Source organism: Melozone crissalis, unplaced genomic scaffold, assembly GCF_028551555.1.
Source record: "Melozone crissalis strain CALT ecotype California unplaced genomic scaffold, PUWL_Pcris_2 ptg000016l_1, whole genome shotgun sequence".
Classification (NCBI taxonomy): Eukaryota; Metazoa; Chordata; class Aves; order Passeriformes; family Passerellidae; genus Melozone; species Melozone crissalis.
In genome coordinates this window covers 21,755,774-21,775,050 of record NW_026535794.1, presented here as the reverse complement: position 1 = coordinate 21,775,050, position 19,277 = coordinate 21,755,774, and the positions used below count along the sequence as shown (strand labels likewise).

The following is a 19,277-nucleotide window of genomic DNA, read 5'->3' as shown; positions in this document are numbered from 1 at the left end:
TATCTAATAAAAATTGAAATTGTCTTTAATTACATTAAGTTCAATCCATCATCTTGTAATGAAAAAATACATAAATGGAAAGATTTTGTATTTCTGCCTAATTATTTAAGATCAAATAATAAGAACCCTAACAAGCCATTCAAGATCTCAACCTTCAAATCCTGTTGCTGTGCATCATTTTAAGAATGTTAGTAATGTCACTGAAGTAACCAGCAAACTACAGATTTGCTCTTGGGTTAAGGCAAAACATGTTCAAATCCTCTCACAACTGGGACAATAGTAATGTAGGGCTTGTTTTCATACTTATGTAAGACTCACCCTTTTAGAACATATTGCTAACCCATACAGAACTCAGCTTACCCATGTAATTGTCATCATATGAGGGTGGTGCCACTCCTGTTTGCTTCTCTCGTGCCAGTTTCCTCAGAATATCCTTGAAGGAATAATTTGCAATGATGTCTGCAACACTTGCTGTGATTACCTGACCTGGATTCAAACAGCTTCATAAATGAAAGGGACCTAAAAGAGGGCCAGATTCTATAAAACAGGGCTAGCAGAACACCTGAACAGAGCAGAAAGGAGCCTAGTACCACACAAAGAACAGATAACTCCTCTCAAGCTTTCTCCATTATTACCCTGGAAGTCTCAAGAGTATACATAAATCATTAAAACAAGGCACTGAATCTCTATTGAACCATTACTAAAACACCTTCAGATCCATTTCAATCTACTAACTCAAACTAAAGTCACTGCACTGTACAAATAGAGTAGACCAATGAAAGCAATTTCACAATGGAGAATTCAAAGCTATGAATTCCCTACTATCACAATCAATTAGATCTTGAAAAAAAAATGTAAAAACACACATCAAAGAGGCTGACAGTGGGCAAGCTGGTAGGCAGAGGCTGGGAATCAGCTACATCATACATGTAAGAACAGGTTAAAACAAAAATAACCCCTTAATTCTTTACCAAAAAAACTTCAGGGTTTATCTACACAAGAAACTGCATCTTGGAACCTGCAGTGATGCCACAAATGAAATTAAAATCCCTGTAGATAGCTATAAAGCTTGCGTTCAAAAATGAACAGTAACAAACATTTTTTAAAATAGTATATTTGCTCTGCAAATACTAGCAATTTTTAAACCTGCAGTATTTCTAGGGAAAAATTCAACTTAGTAATTAAATTACAAATATACTAAAATGCCAACATAAAAATAGTTATTTGCATTTGTTTACCTTCCTGGATTTTCCAACAACCCACATTCTGAATTTTCATAGCTTATTTTTATCGCTCAGTTGCTTGTTAAACAATTCTTTTGATTTACATTTGTTGAAAATAAGATCAGAGACTGGTTATCTTAAACCAAAAAACCAGTGCAAATCTAGAACAACAATACTTTCTCCTTCACTTCTTAGCTCCAGTTAACCAGCCAGATGAACATACCTTGCCAATAAAAACTACCGGGCCCGCCTACTATCAGGTCTCCATTCTATAAAAAGCAGAATTAAATAAAATTACACAACAAAAGAACAAAATTACACAACAACAACAAAAAAAAAACACAGCAAAATTAAGCATGCATGGGAAAAAAAGCAATTTCAATGACCAAAACAATATCAGAATCATGATAAAGGAGAATAGCCATGCTCAAGGAAAGGATGTAGGTGCATAGATGTGCAGGACAATCCACAGTTAAAAAAAAAGTCAAAATCACCCTATGCATCTGCACTTGAATGAAAGCCATTTATTTTACCACTTATTTCACAAAATGCTGCTTAATTGTAACAAAACAAAGTTAACAGAAAAGAGGGTGCTCCAATTCAATGAAATGACAGTAATGTTTTAGAGATAATTATACAATGCAGCTGCAGAACTCTCAAAAGAGTGGCAATGGTCAGGTCAAAGTTACCTGAAGCCCTGGTGCTGTAAATGATGGGCCAGATAACAACAATCACACAAAGTTTATCCTTTCTCCCACAACATTGTTACTGGACCCCCTTGGCATTTGAGAAAATCTAGTCCTTTCCTTAGGTACTTTCATCCCCACATGAGCATGGTTTTACTCAACGACTAGTCTGCCACCAAAAGCATCCTTTGGTTATTCTTGTGGATGTGACAGACAGAAAACTAGATAACTTTTCTCAGAATCAGCCTGGGAGACTTTAGGGAGCTGGAGATAAACAATGACAGCTTATTATTAAAAACAACCTGCAGGTGTTGTATTCCTACTATCTGTTTTCTTATTATTTTCAAATATTGTTTATGAAAGGGCATCTTGTTAATTAGCCAATAAGGTGAAATGTATTAACTAAATGACCAATCAGACCACTTGCATTGGAACAGTGTCTAAAAAGGAGCAGTCCAAAATAAATGGGTGCTATATCCACTCAGCCTTCTGATGCTTTGTGTCATTTCTCACTAAGCAGTGACATATTTTAACTTTTTAAAACTAGTTGATGCCTGCCCCACTCCTTCCTGAAAGTCAAGTAAAGCATTTTGAGTGGGATAGACTGAGATAGAAGCACATAGAAGTTTTTGCCTAATTATCTGTTAAGATAGACTGAGACAAAGTGGAATGCTGCAGAGAAAAGCAGGTGCTGATTGAGTATTTCCTTTTATTAATGAAACAAGAAAGTTTGAATCTTGAAAAGAACTTGCAACAACTTCACAAAAGTTTCCATGTCCAACAGCATGGAGATAAACTCATGATCACTGAGATAGCACTTGAACCCTGCAGATATATCATAATGACATTTGGTCAAAATACTTCAGAAGAAGAATCTCACCTTGTAAAAATCCAAGCTGAAACCTGCTTGACAAAAGCCTTGTCCTTCAGGATCTGCATTGCCTGCAATTATGAAGGTAGAAGCATTTTATTGATTTTAGTGCATGTGGAAGATAACACAGATACTCCTGGAGCTGTAACACTATGAAATATAACACTGCCAAAATATGTGAAAAGAAGTATTATTTTTTAGAAGAGGCAGAGCAAATCAAGACCTTCTGCAAGACCCCAATCATGCAGTCCCTTGTGAACATTTTGAAAAATAGGACCTGCTGCTTTGGACTTTCTCCTCCCACTGCCAAGAAAGAACCCTTGAAACAACCATCAAGGATTCAGTTTTAATTTAGCTGGAGATAAAAAAGTAAAAAACTCAACAAGATTGTAGAATGCTCATCACAGTCTGATCTGTCATAAATACAAAAATAAGTGTTTACTCTAAGGTGTTCTCAAAAAACCTTGATATAGTGTAAGGGTCAGGATGTGTACATGGAAAAACAACTTTCCTGTTTCTGACTACTTCTATTTCTATTCTCCAAATCCTTATATAATTTGCAAAGTGTGTTGCCCTGCATCTCTGGCAACTCTGTGTGTGCCAGAAGACTGCAGGAGTGCGAAACTGAGAGTAGGAAGGGCTTGAACTCTCTCTTCAAACAACATAAGCCTTTCCCAAAGGCCCAGTGAGACATCAGTCAATCCATAAACCAGATCTAAAGGACACCTTTTCTTACAGATTCAGCTTCTTTCTGTGCCTGTCCATGCAGAGACAAGGATGAGGCTTTAAAAGGAAGATACAACAAAACTCTGCTTAAAGCCCTACTACAATAGGCATAGAATTCTGAACAAGATGAATGACTGATAATAACCTAATGTGGTATTTTCTGCAGACTTCTAGGTGGCTGAATCTGGTTCAAAATATGGACGTGGTTTATCCCTATTCCCCAAGAAGCAAGGCCCAGAGACAGCTACCACATCCTCAGAACAGCACTGAAAAGAGTGTGGAACAGCAGTGTTAATGTGCATGGCTTTCTTTCATGCTGAAAGCTCTTCACAAATGAGCTCTTGTGGATGATATTGGCATGAGCAATGACACAGGCTTGTGTGCCTCTATGCAGGGTCTGATCTTCAAATCATGACCTTGTGATGAGACATTTTATACTCAGCATAAGTATGAATAATTGGTTTAATATGCTGTCTGGTTCTTATCTAGATCTGTTTGCTATGTTTTAAAAATTGAACCAATTATAGCTCATTACTATAACTGCACACACTTAATTTACTTAGTTTCTCCTCTTTCAAGGAATTATACAATAAAGCATCCAATTATAGGCATATAGTTTAATGTTAATTTTTCCTTACACCCTCATTCAATGCAATAACATCATACAATAATCTGCGTTCAATCAAGACTCAGTGGTGTGAAGACTGAAAGAATCAACACACTCAGTGCCAAATCAATTCCTTCAGCACAGGACTGCTCATATTAATACTTACTGTTGCGACAAGGTGAATATTCAGCATAGGCACTGAAGTTCTGAATTGCTACATAGCAGGTGCCAACAGGGTCCTTCTCAGGGCTGTCTTTAAGGGTTCTCCAATGATACAGAGGAGCACAAGCCTATAAAAACAGAAACACAAATCAGAAGACACACATACTTTCACACACTCTTGCATTTGGCAAATGTAGTTTTTAATAGCCTGTGTACAAGGATTCTCTCTCGTGTTGTATCATTCACATAGCAATGCTGAGAGAAGAAAATGCAGGATCACTGCTTCATATAATTTCATTATAAATTTTCATTGAAAAGCACACTGATGTGGCAGGTGAAATCATTCAGGGACTCCAAGTCACATTTAAGCCATGTTACAAATACTCTCTAGGTCTGCTTCACAAGTAACACCTTTGCTCCATTGCTGCTCATTGCACAGGAGTTGATCCCATAATTTAAGATGCATATCACATATATGTGGCTGAAGGCAATCCCAGTTCTGTCCTGGTGTGTTCTAAGGTAATGGATGCAGCAGCAGAACTGACTCCACTTGGCAGGAGATTTGTCAGGCTCTTGTCACAGGTCGATCACAATCATCAGTGTCTGGCTGGTAACAACCCCTTATAACCCCTGGTTCAAATCTTCATAGACAGCATACAGTTACAAGGCATTCAACAGGCTGAGTGAATAGATTTTTCCTAAGGAAGCTTTGACTAGATATTTAATCTTCCATGTTACAGCAGTGGTGTTACAAACATGAAAAGATAAAAGATATACAACTTGTGTAGAGAGAAGCATCATCTTTTCTGAAGGCAATTCAGACAATTAGAAAAATAAGAACAATGAGCTCTCAGGTCTGCAAGTCATTCCTCACAGTTTCCTGTGCCCTGAAACTTTTCATTGCCTGGGAGCATGAAGATGCTACCTCTCCCTGCAACCTTGCCTCTCTAGGATGCAAATAAATCCTTCATTCATGTCCTGTCTTGTCCTGCTCTTTTAATTACAAAGCTGTCTACCTCTGGCAAGGTATTGCTGCTGTTTACAATATTGTATCAGCCTTCATTCAGCAATCAGTACTAGCTACATGAACCACAGTGCTACTGAGAGCTTACCACCAGCCAGAGCTTGTGGAGCAATGGGCTAAGGAGCAGGGACACCTCACACACCCCTGCCTAGGAAGCCTTGCATATTGAAGCAGAGAGCACAACCAGAGTGCAGCAAAGAGGAGTCTGTGTCCTGTGGGAGTGATTTTAGGTACAGCTGACATCAAGCCAAATGGATTGAAACAAGAACAATATAATCATAAACGATGACTTAATGCAGTCTACTATTAAATCTGTAGCTTAAAAACCAAACTCCTAACAGTTTGATGACATTTTCTCTTAGCCTACAAAGCTTAACAGAAAAATCTTTCCAGCTTTGCTGTCCATTTTTTTTTTGCCTGAAAAGTGTAGACTATACCTCAGTTTCAGATTCTGAGAAGAGTACCCCAAATAAATGAAGTCTGGTCAGTAAAGGCACAGCACATCTGTTGGAGATGAGTTCTTCTAATCACTTGATTAAGATTTCACAAATGGTGGTAAAGAAGTATTTTTATTTCAATTTGTGAATTGTTTAGTAGAGTACAGAAAATGAAAAATGTTCATCTATTTCTATAATTTTTATGTTTACTTAGCTCTGTAACAGAATATGGTGATGTTTTACTCACTACCAGTTTCATTTCAAAATCCTTCTGTAGGTCTACTACAAGGCATTCAATATAAGGGAAAATATTTCCTTTCAATACTTCCTCTCTTACGACTACTTTTTAAGTAGTAATTGGAAGTTTTAATCAAATCCCAAGGTAAATTTTTGTTTGGTAATTGCAAAAACTAGTAAAACTAATGACCAAACCAATTATTCTTATCACAATTACTTCAGTGCTGTTTTTTAATACAAACCTTAATGCAATTGGAAATATAAAATGTCTGTGTATAAGCAGCATCACCAGCACTTCACTAGGCAATAAAAATGCCCACTCCTGGGCCCCTATTAATACAGGTAAAACATTCAGTGAAACTGGAGAGCAGATACTGCATTTCGATAGCCATCTTGATTTGGAGCTTTTTTTATCAGCTTTTTTTGCAGCTGTGTCACCATCACTATGAGACAGCTCTTCAAAACAATGTAAATGTGACAAAAGAGATAAGTGTTTTCCTAACTGAACATTAACAGAGGTTCTTGGCTTCCAAAATATTTCATTACATTCAAATACATGGAATTTCACAATATTTTGTATTTAACATTGCAGATATATATCTTCGCAATACCAAACATTTTGTAGCAAACAGCTATCAATTCCTGTGCATCTCTGAAATATGTCTCTTATCTGTTAAAAAAATATCATTCACTTCCACAACAATATGACATTCTGCTGTTTTCACATGGCAGCAGGATCACCTTCACTAGATCAGTTCAACCTGATTTTATAAGTTGCTTTTGTTTTTTGAATTATATACATCCTCTGTTTTATAATTCATGCATAATCAGAAAGTTATTTCCTTAATGTACACATAGAAAGCCATTAAACATATACATTTGAGAAAATTTAACACTATTTCCAAGTTAATATCAAATGCATAAGACTTACCACAACTTTCTCTTTATGAGCTTTGACTGTTGCCCCAAACCACTGATTTGTCTTAAATTCAATAGGTTCCCTGGTGCCATTGACTTTAATTTTCCTGTTGTCTGACAAAGAAAGAAGCACTATGTTGACACTTTATTTTTAACACAAGTGAAGAGATTAACAGATATATAACATTGCATTCACTTGTCATCATCCAACCCATTCAATAGGAAATTGACTTTTTAGTATCACTTAACCTTTTCACTAGTCAGCCAAAACCAGCTTAAATTCACACATGAAAATTCAAAATAATAATACTTAAACTTTAGAAAAGAATACAGAGGACTAGAGTAAGAAATGTTGTGTTTCCCCTTGAGGAAAAAAAAAAGTTTACTTGGAATTTGTGATGAAGAATGAACAAGAATCTACAAAAATGGGTGAAAAGCCCTAATAAGTTTTCTCAGATGTGATAGAAAGTTTCCATGTAAAAAGCATGTTCCGTAATTAGATTTTTTCAAACAAATGACATTTCTCAGCATGCTTATTCAAAGACCAACACTACAGATAGCAAAGGACTTAGTTTTTAACAGAATTACATGTGTACACACTGTCACAAGAGACAGCTTCCTAATGTTGCTTTATATACACTCTTGCAGATGTCAGCATAAGAGAAGCCATCTGGGCAAAGATTCAGGCCAATTATAATGCATTTCAGGTTTTAATAAAAAGCAGACATCCCTTCCCTTCACCCTCAGTTCTCTGAAGTAAACTGATTTCCCATATGTTCATGAGCTATGCTCTTCCCTTACCAGTCATTCCTAATGAACTTTTCAATTTATACATAAGAAGGGCATTACTCCTACCCCCTTGTATCTGCATTCCCTTATGTTTGTTTCTGGTTCATGTCAGGAGGGATTTCAGAAGAATCAATCCTTTTTGGTCACTTGAAGTCTAGGTGAAAATAAAACCACATACTGTATACCTTGTAATGTTAAAAAAAAAAGTAGTGTCAGATCATATTCTAAGGATTTACATACTTTTTAAATAACTGAGAAAAAATACAGCTAACATTTTAAAAAGTCAACACTCCTTGGTATTTGCCCAGTAGGAATACAGGAGATACCTGAGTGTTTTCTAGGATGTTAGCTCACCACTGACTTCAGCTTATGGTACCTCATAAATGTTATAAACTGAATTAGAAAGAAAAATGTATCATACTTGGAGAACAAGGGTACTCTATCTCTGTATTTTTTCCCAATAAACATGAAGGAAAGTTGAATGAGTATGACTCTTCTAAAGTTTGAAAGTCTCTAAGGAAACATCTTCCTTCATGCAAGGTTTTGCTTCCATGCTGCGCCAATTACAGCAGCTACTGTTGAAGTTCATGCTTAGGGAGATAAATTTCAGGAATATTTAGCTCTTAAAAATTCAAGAAGTACAATTTAAAATTACTCTAAAAAGACTAATTTTAAAAATACATTTTGTTGAAGTTAGGCCTGAACATGTGTGGATGTGAGACAGCGTATTTAACACAGGGCATGGCAGGCACTGCCAGCTCCTACCTAGTTGTTGGCAACACTACTTTCAATTATTTATCCAGTGAAGTCAGATCCTTTCAGACTTTAAAGGTTTCTTTTTTCTTTTTTTAATGCTCCAGCAGATCTGAATATGATCAATGTCCACAGATGGGGTCTTGATACAAACAGAACTTTTGAAGCTTGAAAATCAGCCATGACCAGCTTACAGCTGCCAATGCAAGCCTGGCTCTGAGGATACTCATGGCCTCTATTCTAACTTAAAAGGAGCTTACATTTTCAATCAAAACAATATATTTGTCTATTGGCAAAGTATACCAACATTTGAGAAGAAATTAAATTTTAAAACTTGGACAACCATTTGCAGGATTTATCAAACCACAGCTGAATCTACCAATAAATCTGCAAGAACTATACATACACACATGCACAATCCCACCTCGTTTAGTGGCATATGGTGTAGTAGGAATCCTTCATCATGTGGCATGAGATTTTCATTATAAAATAATTTGGAAAATATCACAGAAACATAAATTAAAAAATAGGGGTTTCCCCCCCTAGATAAATCTCTTTTGATAGAAATTTTCTAATCAGTTTTGTTCAGCATCCTTGCTAGAGCTATGGAGTCATATTCCCAGTTTCTGAGGTTGTGCCCTAAAATACAGTTTAGTCTTTTGTATATAACAACTAATCAGTATTTCAGAATGCTATAAAACCTCTACTGCTTTCCATGTAACTTTAGCAAAATGAAGCAACATACACAACTAACTTGTCTGAATACACCCAAGCTGTCATTACTGTGCCTTGCTGCAATTGTCCACTCCTGAGCTAGTCACCCACTTACATGTGAGGACATGATCTAAGCCACTTCTTTTCCTCCTAAACCAAAACTCTGAGGTCAGAAGAATTGTGGCCTAAAAGTACCTAAAGTACCTTTCTTTTTTTAAACCAACTGTAAATAGCCCTGGATGACCATCTTAGATTAGACTCAGATAAATGCTATTCATTTACCCACATAAATCCCAATCCAGTTTAAAAAAACCCCAAATCTGTATATTTCTCAAAACAGCATCATCTAAGCATTTCAAAAAGTAGCATGTCTGTATCCTGACAAATCAATTTATGACAGGGAAATATCTCTCCTTGTGCTGTTTATGGGCATCTGAGGCCCACAGGCCAAGTCTATACTGTACCTTACCCACAGCTGTATTTCTTTGAGGAGCAGACACTTGGTGGGAATTCAGGTTGCATTCCCATATTATCTTCTCTTCTGGAGGAGAGTGCCTGGCCCCTTTCAGGAAGGAGTCCAGGCTATCTTGTATTGTGATATGTGACACTAGTGCAGGAGCACAAGACAGCAGCTGGGCTGGGCACACAGCGCCTGGGCTGGCCACAGAGAGGTCCAAGGAGTGCCTGAGTACAGCTGGATTGCCTCAGAGCCAGCCCAGGAGCTGCTCCAGACGGTCTCAGTTTGCAGGACTCGCAAATTTGGCTTGAGATGCAGCTCTGGAGTCACTCATAATGATACTGCCTAAGACTGCACTGCAGACTAAGGCCCAGACAACCAGGAGTATGCAAAGAGCAGAGAGATTTATAAATATAAATTTAGGTATGAGAACATCCTTAAATTGCATTTCAGCAAACCCAAAGCACCTCATTTTCTACTGCAAGAGCCATGACTCCTATACATGGTACTGCCCTACAATCCAGCTTCAGAAGCAGCTCTGAAGATACAGAAACATGATGATGAAAACCAGCATTCCTTCACTCAGTTTTTTAGCTGAGGTACCTAGGGGCTACCAAATGGAAAAATAAACAAGTCCCTTACTTTGCCAAAACAGTAATTGGACAAATAGAAAAATTTGAGTTTGGACAGCAAAAAGCAAATCCATGTTAAGAGCAATAGCACAGATTCACTTGTAGGAATTAAAGCCTGAATCTAGAGCAGGTGTTTGACATTTACACACATTAGAGTAAATTTGGTGTTTTCTATGGGAATTGGTCTCCTCTCAGTCACTAAGTCAGCACATCATAAACAGCTTAATAGGCATAAATCAAACATTTCCCTTACCAATATATATTTTTATACTAATTAATACCTGCATAAGAGATGCATGGGCAAATACTGGTAATTACTTAGTGTGATTCATTCAGGTCTTGAAAACTTTAAATAAAAAATGCAGCATCTTTCATAATTTAAAAATACTCAAATGAACAAAAGCAAATCAAGGTGGTGATCATTCAAAGCTTGGACTCCATGATCTCAGAGGTTTTTCCCAACCTAAATGATTCTGTGATTCTGTGAAAATATTTAATCAAACATAACACAGGAAAACAATGTTTCTAGTCAAAGCAAAATACCTGACTATGTAATACACCTGCAGCTCTTTCACATAAATTTTCACCATTCTGGAATTTTGAAAAGTATTATGTCTAAATGCTCTGGGTCTATTTGCCTGTATGTCCTGGAAAAACACAGATGTTCATTAACCAGGCATCTGCAACAGATTCAGCAACAATCTGCCCTCAGATCTGTGCCTACATCCATGATGGAAATTCCCTTTCAAATGCCTGTTTTGATATATCTCTGTATGTATCTATGTACATTCGTACATCCATCATATAAAAATATAGTTAAAATATAATACATGGATTTAATATATTTGTACATGATTATATATACACAGAGTAGAGGTGAACAATTACCCAAATCTATCCCTATTTGTATAAAATGTGAATACAAATGTATAAAACAAACAAATATCTCTAAAATTTATACAGGTAAAGAAAAGTGAATATCCCTGACATGGAGATAAGACTTGGAATGTTATGTACAGTTTTCAGACATCACTACTTGCAGGTGTTTGGCCAAAAGAAGAGCAAGCAAAGGATGATCTACTTGTGCTCCATCCACTGTTCAATAGGTAGAGGGAAGAGAGTGCCAAACTCCCATGTGAGGTATGCAGCAAAAGGAAAAGGGGCAAAACGACACAAGTTGCAGCAGGGGAATTTCTGAATAAGTCTTAAGCACTAGAAGAGATTCCCCAGAGAGGCTGTGGCTCTCTCCCTCTGGGGTGGTTTCAGAAGCTGCTACAAAAGGCTCTGAGCAACCTCAGTGAACTCTGAAAGCAGCTCTGCTGCATCTTTAGTGTTCTGGCTTACAGGAGGGAAGAGGGAGAAGGAAGGGTCGTGGCAAACTTGCTCCCATCCTCTAGAAGTGAGGGAAACAAGGGAATCTTGACAATCCTACCACCATATCACTACTCTTATGGTAGTGATGATACTACTAGATGATACCACCTGTTACAAAGCAAAGGTAACTCAGTAACTTTCACAGCATCATTGATATTAGACCCTCCCCAGAGAGACTGAATTCAAATCACAGCTAAATACTCAGTATGATCTAGGCCACTAAGCCAAACAATTGCTTTGAATTAATGCTGGGGGAAAAAAAGGGACTCCAAAGTTGAGGGAGAGTGAGGATATGCAAAACAGTGTCATGATGAGAAGAGTTGCTTCTATATTTAGATTTATCTGGTTCTGCAACAATCTATTTTATATCTGGTTTTTACTGCAGCTTAGCTGCTATTCTTATGAGTCATTTTAATTTAATAGATCATATCTAGAGAGCTTTACTTGGACATTCCACGAATCAAAAAACAAAAAGAAATCAGCAAACCCAGTAGGATTTTTTCCCTAAATACAATCTGATCAAAAACAAATTAAGACCTCAGAGCTTGAACTAACATAGCTAAGAGTATTTTTTCCTTTCTTTAGATAGGGTTGAGACTTACAAAAGAAACTTATGAGAGTCTATTATAAATCAGAATGCTACAAGTGAACCATGACGTTCCAGATAAAGTCTTACTGGCAGAGTGGACTAAAATGTGTCAACAATTAAAAGTACAGCAAAGTTCTCTCTCAGCAATTTCTCTTGAGATACAAATTCTGTTTTATAACAGGACTCTAGGTTTTCCCCAGAATCTTACTATCTCCACAGCTAATGATTTTTTCATGTAACTAAAGCTCTCAAGTCCCACAATACATCTTCTCCTTATATAGTACCTGGGTTCTGTTACAATCAGCTCAACTGCTGGCCAGATTAGCTCATGTTTTTTATCAACTGTGTGCTTGGTCAGAACTGATTTACATCCCCCTTCCCTGCTCCCCTTCAGAGGCTGTTCAGATTTTTTCCAGCTAGTTTAGAAAAATACAACCTATTATAGTAAAACTGGTAGAGTTAACTGACAGCAAAGAAAACACCCCAGTGTGTTCCAGAAACTTAAGGGAAGGGGTATCTGAAATTCTACCTTCAGGACCTAATTTAAAATACAAGAACTTGATGCAGCCTATTAAGTATTATAAGTAAAAGTGACCTCAATAATGAGTTTCCAAAATCTGAACTATTAGCTTTTTACCAGACTTCAAATGCAATAGTGCACTTTAGGGGATATTTAAGTCTGCTTCTGGCTGCAAGATGCTTTGAATGATTCAGAAGTTGCCTAGTTAATCAAGAGAGGAGAAACTTTTCTTGATATTGCTCTCCTGCTACCTCTCCTGGCAGCTGAATGGAAGAGCACACAGTTGTAACAAGGAATTGGTAATTCTACCTCAGTGTTAAGGCAAAAATAACCATTGTAAACCCATTTCATACAGAAGAAACTGAAAAGAAGTTAGCTTTGTGTAGGCAAGAGAGGAAAGACAGACCACAAGCCTTTAATATGATGCCAACGCTTGTTTCCCTGTCCTCTCATTGAGTTTCACAGCCTTACACTGCAATGCAACCAGACAACTTCACAAAGTAGGGAAACAAGGGAGAAGAGTCACTGCCCTTCAGTCTATATTTCCTGGGGTAAGGGGATACTAAAAGCCCTTCCATTATACTTTATCTCAGCTCCTGCTGCAATGGAGCAGGTTAAAGCACGCATTGTGCTTTCAGGGGTAGTGCTTTGAGCTTCTTCCCAGAGCCTTGACCCTGGCACACAGATCTAGGGAGCTTTAAAGAAGTGCAAACACAGGACTGCAGAGTCAGTTCTGTATCAACAGCAGGAAACACAGAGAGTTCCTGCTGAAGCCCCTTCTTGGCTGCAGGCCATATCACTGGCCAACCCATATGGGAATGTCCGGTTACATGATTTGCTTATGGATGGGTCAGCTCAAATCCTACATGACAAAATTTCATCCTCCTTCCCTCCTTTTCCTCTCTCTTGCTTGTCAGGAATGCTATTTCATCAATAGGATTAATTATTGCAAGTAAATAACCTCATTGCTTTGGAAATCTCTGGGTTAGCCACAAGAGAAGCAGAGATAGGTGACCTGAGAAATTAGTAACCATTTGGGACAAGCTCCTCTAGAGCAATTTCAGTTGGGTGATGTGGCCTTTTGGAATGGGCTGCAGATACTCCTGCACCTCAATAGACTCCAATTAAGCCATCTTCTCAGGAGGGTAGTTTAGCCCACATACATGTCCACATTTACACAGGTTATGCAGCTGCCCATAGCACTCAGACCATCCTGGCCATTCTAACACATGCACAGTGCCACTGATTTCAGCAGTAGTCTTGTTTTTGAGCACCATTGCTAGTAGTAAGGAGCCCAGTCTGTGTTTGACAGGTTGAACATGGCACTCAACAGCAGTCAGGCTTTTTTCAATGTTTTTTTCTATCTTTCACTGGGAATATAGTGTCTACTCCCTCAGCTGATCTTAGTCTCTGAAGAAAAATAAAAAAGAGTAAGGGGGCATCATAAACCATAAAGACTTTTCTTCTGTCATTTAAAGCTTGCATGATGCAAAAAATAAAGTTTAATACAGAGTGCCACAGTCTGTGTGGAAAGAGGGAGGTTACTGCACCTTGCCAGTGACTGGGGGCATCCCTGGCATTGTCATATCCCTGATCCACTGGGAAACACTGCAGTTATCTCCCACCAGTGTCAGGATGTCAGATTTAGGTCTGGCACTCATGTTCTCCCTTTGGGGCTCTATGGCTCAGGACATAGAATGACATTTTTTAAAATAACACTTCAGTTATTTTAAAAATAAAAGTATATTACTCACATAACTAAATAAACAAACAAACAAATCCCTTCAACCAAACAGCCTTCACAGAACCAAAAATCATCCTATCTCAACACTGAACATCGTAAAATTAACCTAAGCAAGACTAAGTTTTTAACTAAGGTGTCTGTCAGTTACTTGGTTCCCTCATATCACCTCTTGAACAAATGCCCCCTCTGTCTAAGGCAACAAATAGTTTAGAAATTCAACAGATTACTTTTTTCTTCTTTTCCTTTCCTGACTCATGAGCCTGTCATTGCCTCTTAACAAGCCTTAAATGTTGGTGGAGAGGGATTTTGTTCCTTTTTAGTTACAAGCCAATTATCAAACACCTCAGTAACTGTAAAATACATGATAACTATAAATCAGTACAAAGTAACTCCACACCATGATATCTGAAAATGTCCAGAATCTTGACTTAAAGCCATCACACAATACTAGTCAATGTCCCCACTGTTTTCATTTAGTAGGACTGAGATAGTAACAATGTAAATACAAATAACATGAAAGCATTTGCAGACAAAGGAATTTCACTTGAAATTAGCTGTACTATTTTTGTGGAAACAGAAATAATCTGTGCAGTTACATGAGTCTTACCAATTAGATGTCCATTTAAGATACTTGTTTGTGGCAGTAAAAGTCCAAACATCATCCAAGTGCACCCACTGCATGTTCCCTCCTCAAGGGCAAAACATAACTTGCACTGAATGCAACACAGCTGAGCTCCATTTGTGCATCCAGTCCTCAAGAAGAAGATATGATTCCTCATGCTCATATGGAATGTAAGCCACTGTCTTTCAACCTCTTGGATTTGTTCATCTCATGAATTTTTATGTCATAGTGAAAGTTATAGTTTCTGTGACCTGAAGCAATTTCACATATTGAATTTAGGATATAGTATATGTGAGTCTGCCTGACTTTGACAATTTTTTTAGAATTTAGAAGTCCTCCTCATTGAACTTTTGAGGTTGAAAAGTGGTGATTTATCAAATTCTTTATCCACTTGCTGGTTCACACTGCCTTTCTTTCCAGTTCTTTCCAGTTCCACTCAGTTTAAACTTCTGAACTTAATTAAGAACGCTCCAAATTATTCAGTAGTTTTGGGTTTTTTTATTGTTCTTTGCTTAGCTAATCTAACTGAAAGAGATATTATTTAGAGTCAAGAAGAAAGTATTGAAAAATTGAAACATTGCATAAAAATGCATCAAAATGAAATTTTTCAGCTCTGAAGCAGCCTCTGTAGTTCTTCTGTTTTGTTTCAGAAAACATTCTCAAAGCTTTACAAGACTTTTAAAGATCTCCTACAAGGCATGAAACATTAATCTTCAATATTAAAGCTGCTACAACTGAACTTCTAGTCTTCTAACAACTTTTGAGTGTTTCTGTTTTGGAAGAAAGAATAATCTTGTGGTAAAGACACTGGAAGAAGAAGAAAAAGCTCCTGAGTCAGTTACCAGTATCATCATCAACTTTTTGTATGATCTTTGACAACCCAGACTGACTTTTCTCTGTTTCTTAGAATAAATATTAAAAATGGGAATAGCAACATTTCTGAGTGATGTTGTAGGAGAAGGCATAATGAGTACAAGATGTCTGTACAGGAGCCATGAACTGAAAACACCCCACATATTTACCAAGGACTATCTAAGCCCCAGTAGGTATAACATAGCTAAAGGCTTCAATAAGAAATTTGTGTGACAGGCTATTTGAAATAGCTTCACCTAGGACAGAGCTCATGTGGACTACTCTGCTGGGGGCAATAGTGGAAAAGAAGGAAAACTTGATCCTGTAAATAATGGGTTTGGGAGAGAAAAAAGAGATGTGTAACATACATCCAGAAATCAGCAGGAGGAGTCATCTAAAGCCTATTGGAGATGGACTTTCTGTTGCTGGCAGTGAAGAATAGGGCGTGGTACAAGCCATGCAAACCTTCTTCCCTGGGTCCTTGTGTAGAGGACATTGCTGAATTGTGCAAAATGACACCTTTACTGCCTTGGGACTGGAATTCAAGAGCCAGGGACAGCACTGCTAAACCTGCCTGTGCTGCCATCCCTGCCACAAGGACAGTGCATCTCTGCCCACACCACAGCTGCTCTCTGGCTTAACTGCAGCTGTCTGCCAGTCAGGATTCTATCCAGAGGACACAACCAGCTCAGGAAGACCGAATGAAGCACCCTTTGGAGATTCCAAACTGAACAGTTGTGTGATACAGTCCAAAGCCTTACTGATATACTTACTCACAGTGAGTTTGTGTCTTTATTCAAAATATAGTATCTGCAAAAGGACATCACTGTGAAGAGTATGGAACTGTCCCAAGTTTCCCACAGGAAAGTCAGATGTCCTTCTAGGTTTCATCACTAGATTTTCATAAATTTTTCAAAACTCCCCTTCAAAAATGTGATGGAATTTCATTTGGTCTGTAAGTTTTCTATTCAAACTTGAAATTATTTTTTATAGATAATACATTCCAATTTTGTTACATGAACTGTCTAACCATAAGATGGGAAATACATAAATATTTCCTCTGTTTCCTGGTTTTATTTTAAATATGAACACTCAGAACATATCAAAATAAAAACAATGTATGCATACTGTCTATATACATTTCCATTTACATATATAACCAGATGCTGTACATAGTTTTACCTGCCCCAGTAGCCAGATACACACACATGAACTACCACTTACTCAGTTTTGAAGAATGCTCAGCATGATCAGTATTCCTAGACACTAACACAGTAACAGTATGTTGGTGGCTAGAGATGGGAGGAGTAAAGAACAGCACTGCTTATTTGCTACAGTTAAGTGAGCTCTTCTAATCTGACTTCTTTCAGAAAACAAACAAACAAACAAAGAAAAAGAATTGTATCACATTCACATTTCAATAAACCACAAATATTAAGATTAAATATAACCTTAAGAGTAATAACTTTCGCTTAATGGTCAAACTGTCAAAGTCTTCCTAAATAAAGGAAGCAGTTTTAAAGTCTCTGCAAACACTAGGTTTAAATTATTTTCAAAACCTATAAAGAGACAACAGAAAACATAAACAGCTTGAATTGTTTAAAACTTGTGTTCCCTCTAATTAAATAAGAAACATCTGTCTTGGGATTTTGGAAGTGGATATAATCTATCCACATTGTGCCTAAATCGGTCTAGCTTCAGTATTCTGAAACAAAATTCTTGCTTTCTGAATAGAATTAAATAAGCATGCTACATGAGGCACTTCATCCATCTGAATAGCCAGAAATCCCCTCGTTGAAAATAACAGCAAACACTAGAAATCCTGTTATTTCTGTGGTTCAGAGAAGTGTGAGACAAGGCTTTTGGGGCTTCGCCTTCTGAACATGCAAAAGTATTTTCAAAAGCAGGAATCTGCCACAAATATCTTTCAGCAGAGAAGGAGAAGAAGGAAAAAAAGGCAGTTATTAAGATGAACTACTGATCCTGGAGGTCACAATCCTGTTATTTCTCTGGGGACCATTAAACCCTTTCCTGCAGGAGCACATGCATTCAGGCTCCCAGGAGCGGGGTTTCTATCCGAGGGCAGACACTCGGATCAAAGCCCAAGTACAGGGATGGCGGAGGAGCCGAGGGGTCCCGGGCAGAGCACCGCGGGACAGCCGCGCACTCACTGGTGTTGTCGAAGGGGATCTGCCGGCACCGGGCGGCGGGCCAGGCGCAGTAGTACACCGCTCCTCCTTCCACGATGTCCGGCTGCGAGGTGTTGGCTTTGGGGGCTCCCACCAGGACACTGACCCTGCGAAACACACCGGGAGGTCACCGGGGCCATCGATCGGGACAGGCGGGCGATGGGCGCTGTCACCCCCGTGCGCGACGCCGCCGCTCGCCCGCCGCCTTCCCTCAGCGATCCCCGGCCGGAGGGCGGCCCGGCCCCGCCGCCCCGGCGCGGCACTCACGTGCTGGGGTCGGGGATGTAGAAGTCCACCGAGTAGCCGAAGTAGCTGCCCGGGGGCCCGCTGTACACCGTAAGCTTCTCCTCGTCCAGGTTGAAAGCCACCAGCGCCGGCGCCCAGAGCAGCGCTGACAGGAGGAGCAGCGGGCGCTGCCAGCGGCGGGGCCGCCCGCGGCTGAGGGGCAGCATCCTCGCCGCCTCCCGCTGGCACAACGGAGCGCAGCTGTGCGGCGGCCGTGCGGAGCGGAGCGGGGCGCAGTGGTGCGGCGGCCGTGCGGTGCTGTGGGGTGCGGAGAGGTGCGGCGCGGAGCGGAGAGGTGCGGTCCGGCTGCCGCCGTGCGCGGGCGGGGGGCGGCGCGGGAGGCTCGGCCCCGCTCGCCCCCCGGGGGACGCGCTCTCGGGCGCCCCCTGGCGGCGCACGGCCGGCGGCGGGGCAGCGCTGCCCTCACCGCGGTGCCCGCGGGGCTGCGGAAAGCGAGCGCCGGGAATTCCGCCGGGAATTGCGGCAAACGCCGGCTAAGCCGGACACCCCGCGACTGCCCAGCGGCTGTGGGGCGGTCGTGTTCACGGGGGGAGATGCCGGAGTGTGGGCTGGTGGTTTCGAGTTTAATTTCTCTCGGCTTCCATAATTTTCAAGGGTTTGAACTGAAGAGCCTGATACTTGGAAATCTCTTTTAGGAAACTGAAATGCATGGAAAAAATGTAAACCTCCCTCAGATTGTTATTTGGTTGCTCGGCATGCCCGTTATTAAATAGAAACCAAAAAACCCCAGCAACGAGAGAAACTTCTAACCACGGGAAAGACGCAGAGCCGGGCACAGGGTTCAGAAGGCTTCAGGGTTCGAAGCCGCGATTCCGCTGTTGCTCTCCAGGTTTCCCTGGGAGTGC

At 39.5% G+C, this 19,277-nt stretch overlaps 1 protein-coding gene across 1 annotated transcript in view; it reads right to left on the bottom strand.

Moving 5' to 3' along the window:
* ITGA8 (integrin subunit alpha 8) overlaps nt 1–18,578 on the bottom strand; it is a 109,851-nt gene extending 91,273 nt beyond the window's left edge. The window contains exons 1-7 of the mRNA XM_054273738.1: nt 18,394–18,578; nt 18,109–18,233; nt 6,905–7,005; nt 4,280–4,403; nt 2,790–2,851; nt 1,447–1,492; nt 361–486 (exon numbers count right to left, since the gene is read on the bottom strand). Coding sequence (XP_054129713.1) covers nt 361–486; nt 1,447–1,492; nt 2,790–2,851; nt 4,280–4,403; nt 6,905–7,005; nt 18,109–18,233; nt 18,394–18,578 — 769 coding nt within the window. The remainder of the gene's footprint in view (nt 1–360; nt 487–1,446; nt 1,493–2,789; nt 2,852–4,279; nt 4,404–6,904; nt 7,006–18,108; nt 18,234–18,393) is intronic.
* Between the last annotated feature and the right edge of the window lie 699 nt (nt 18,579–19,277).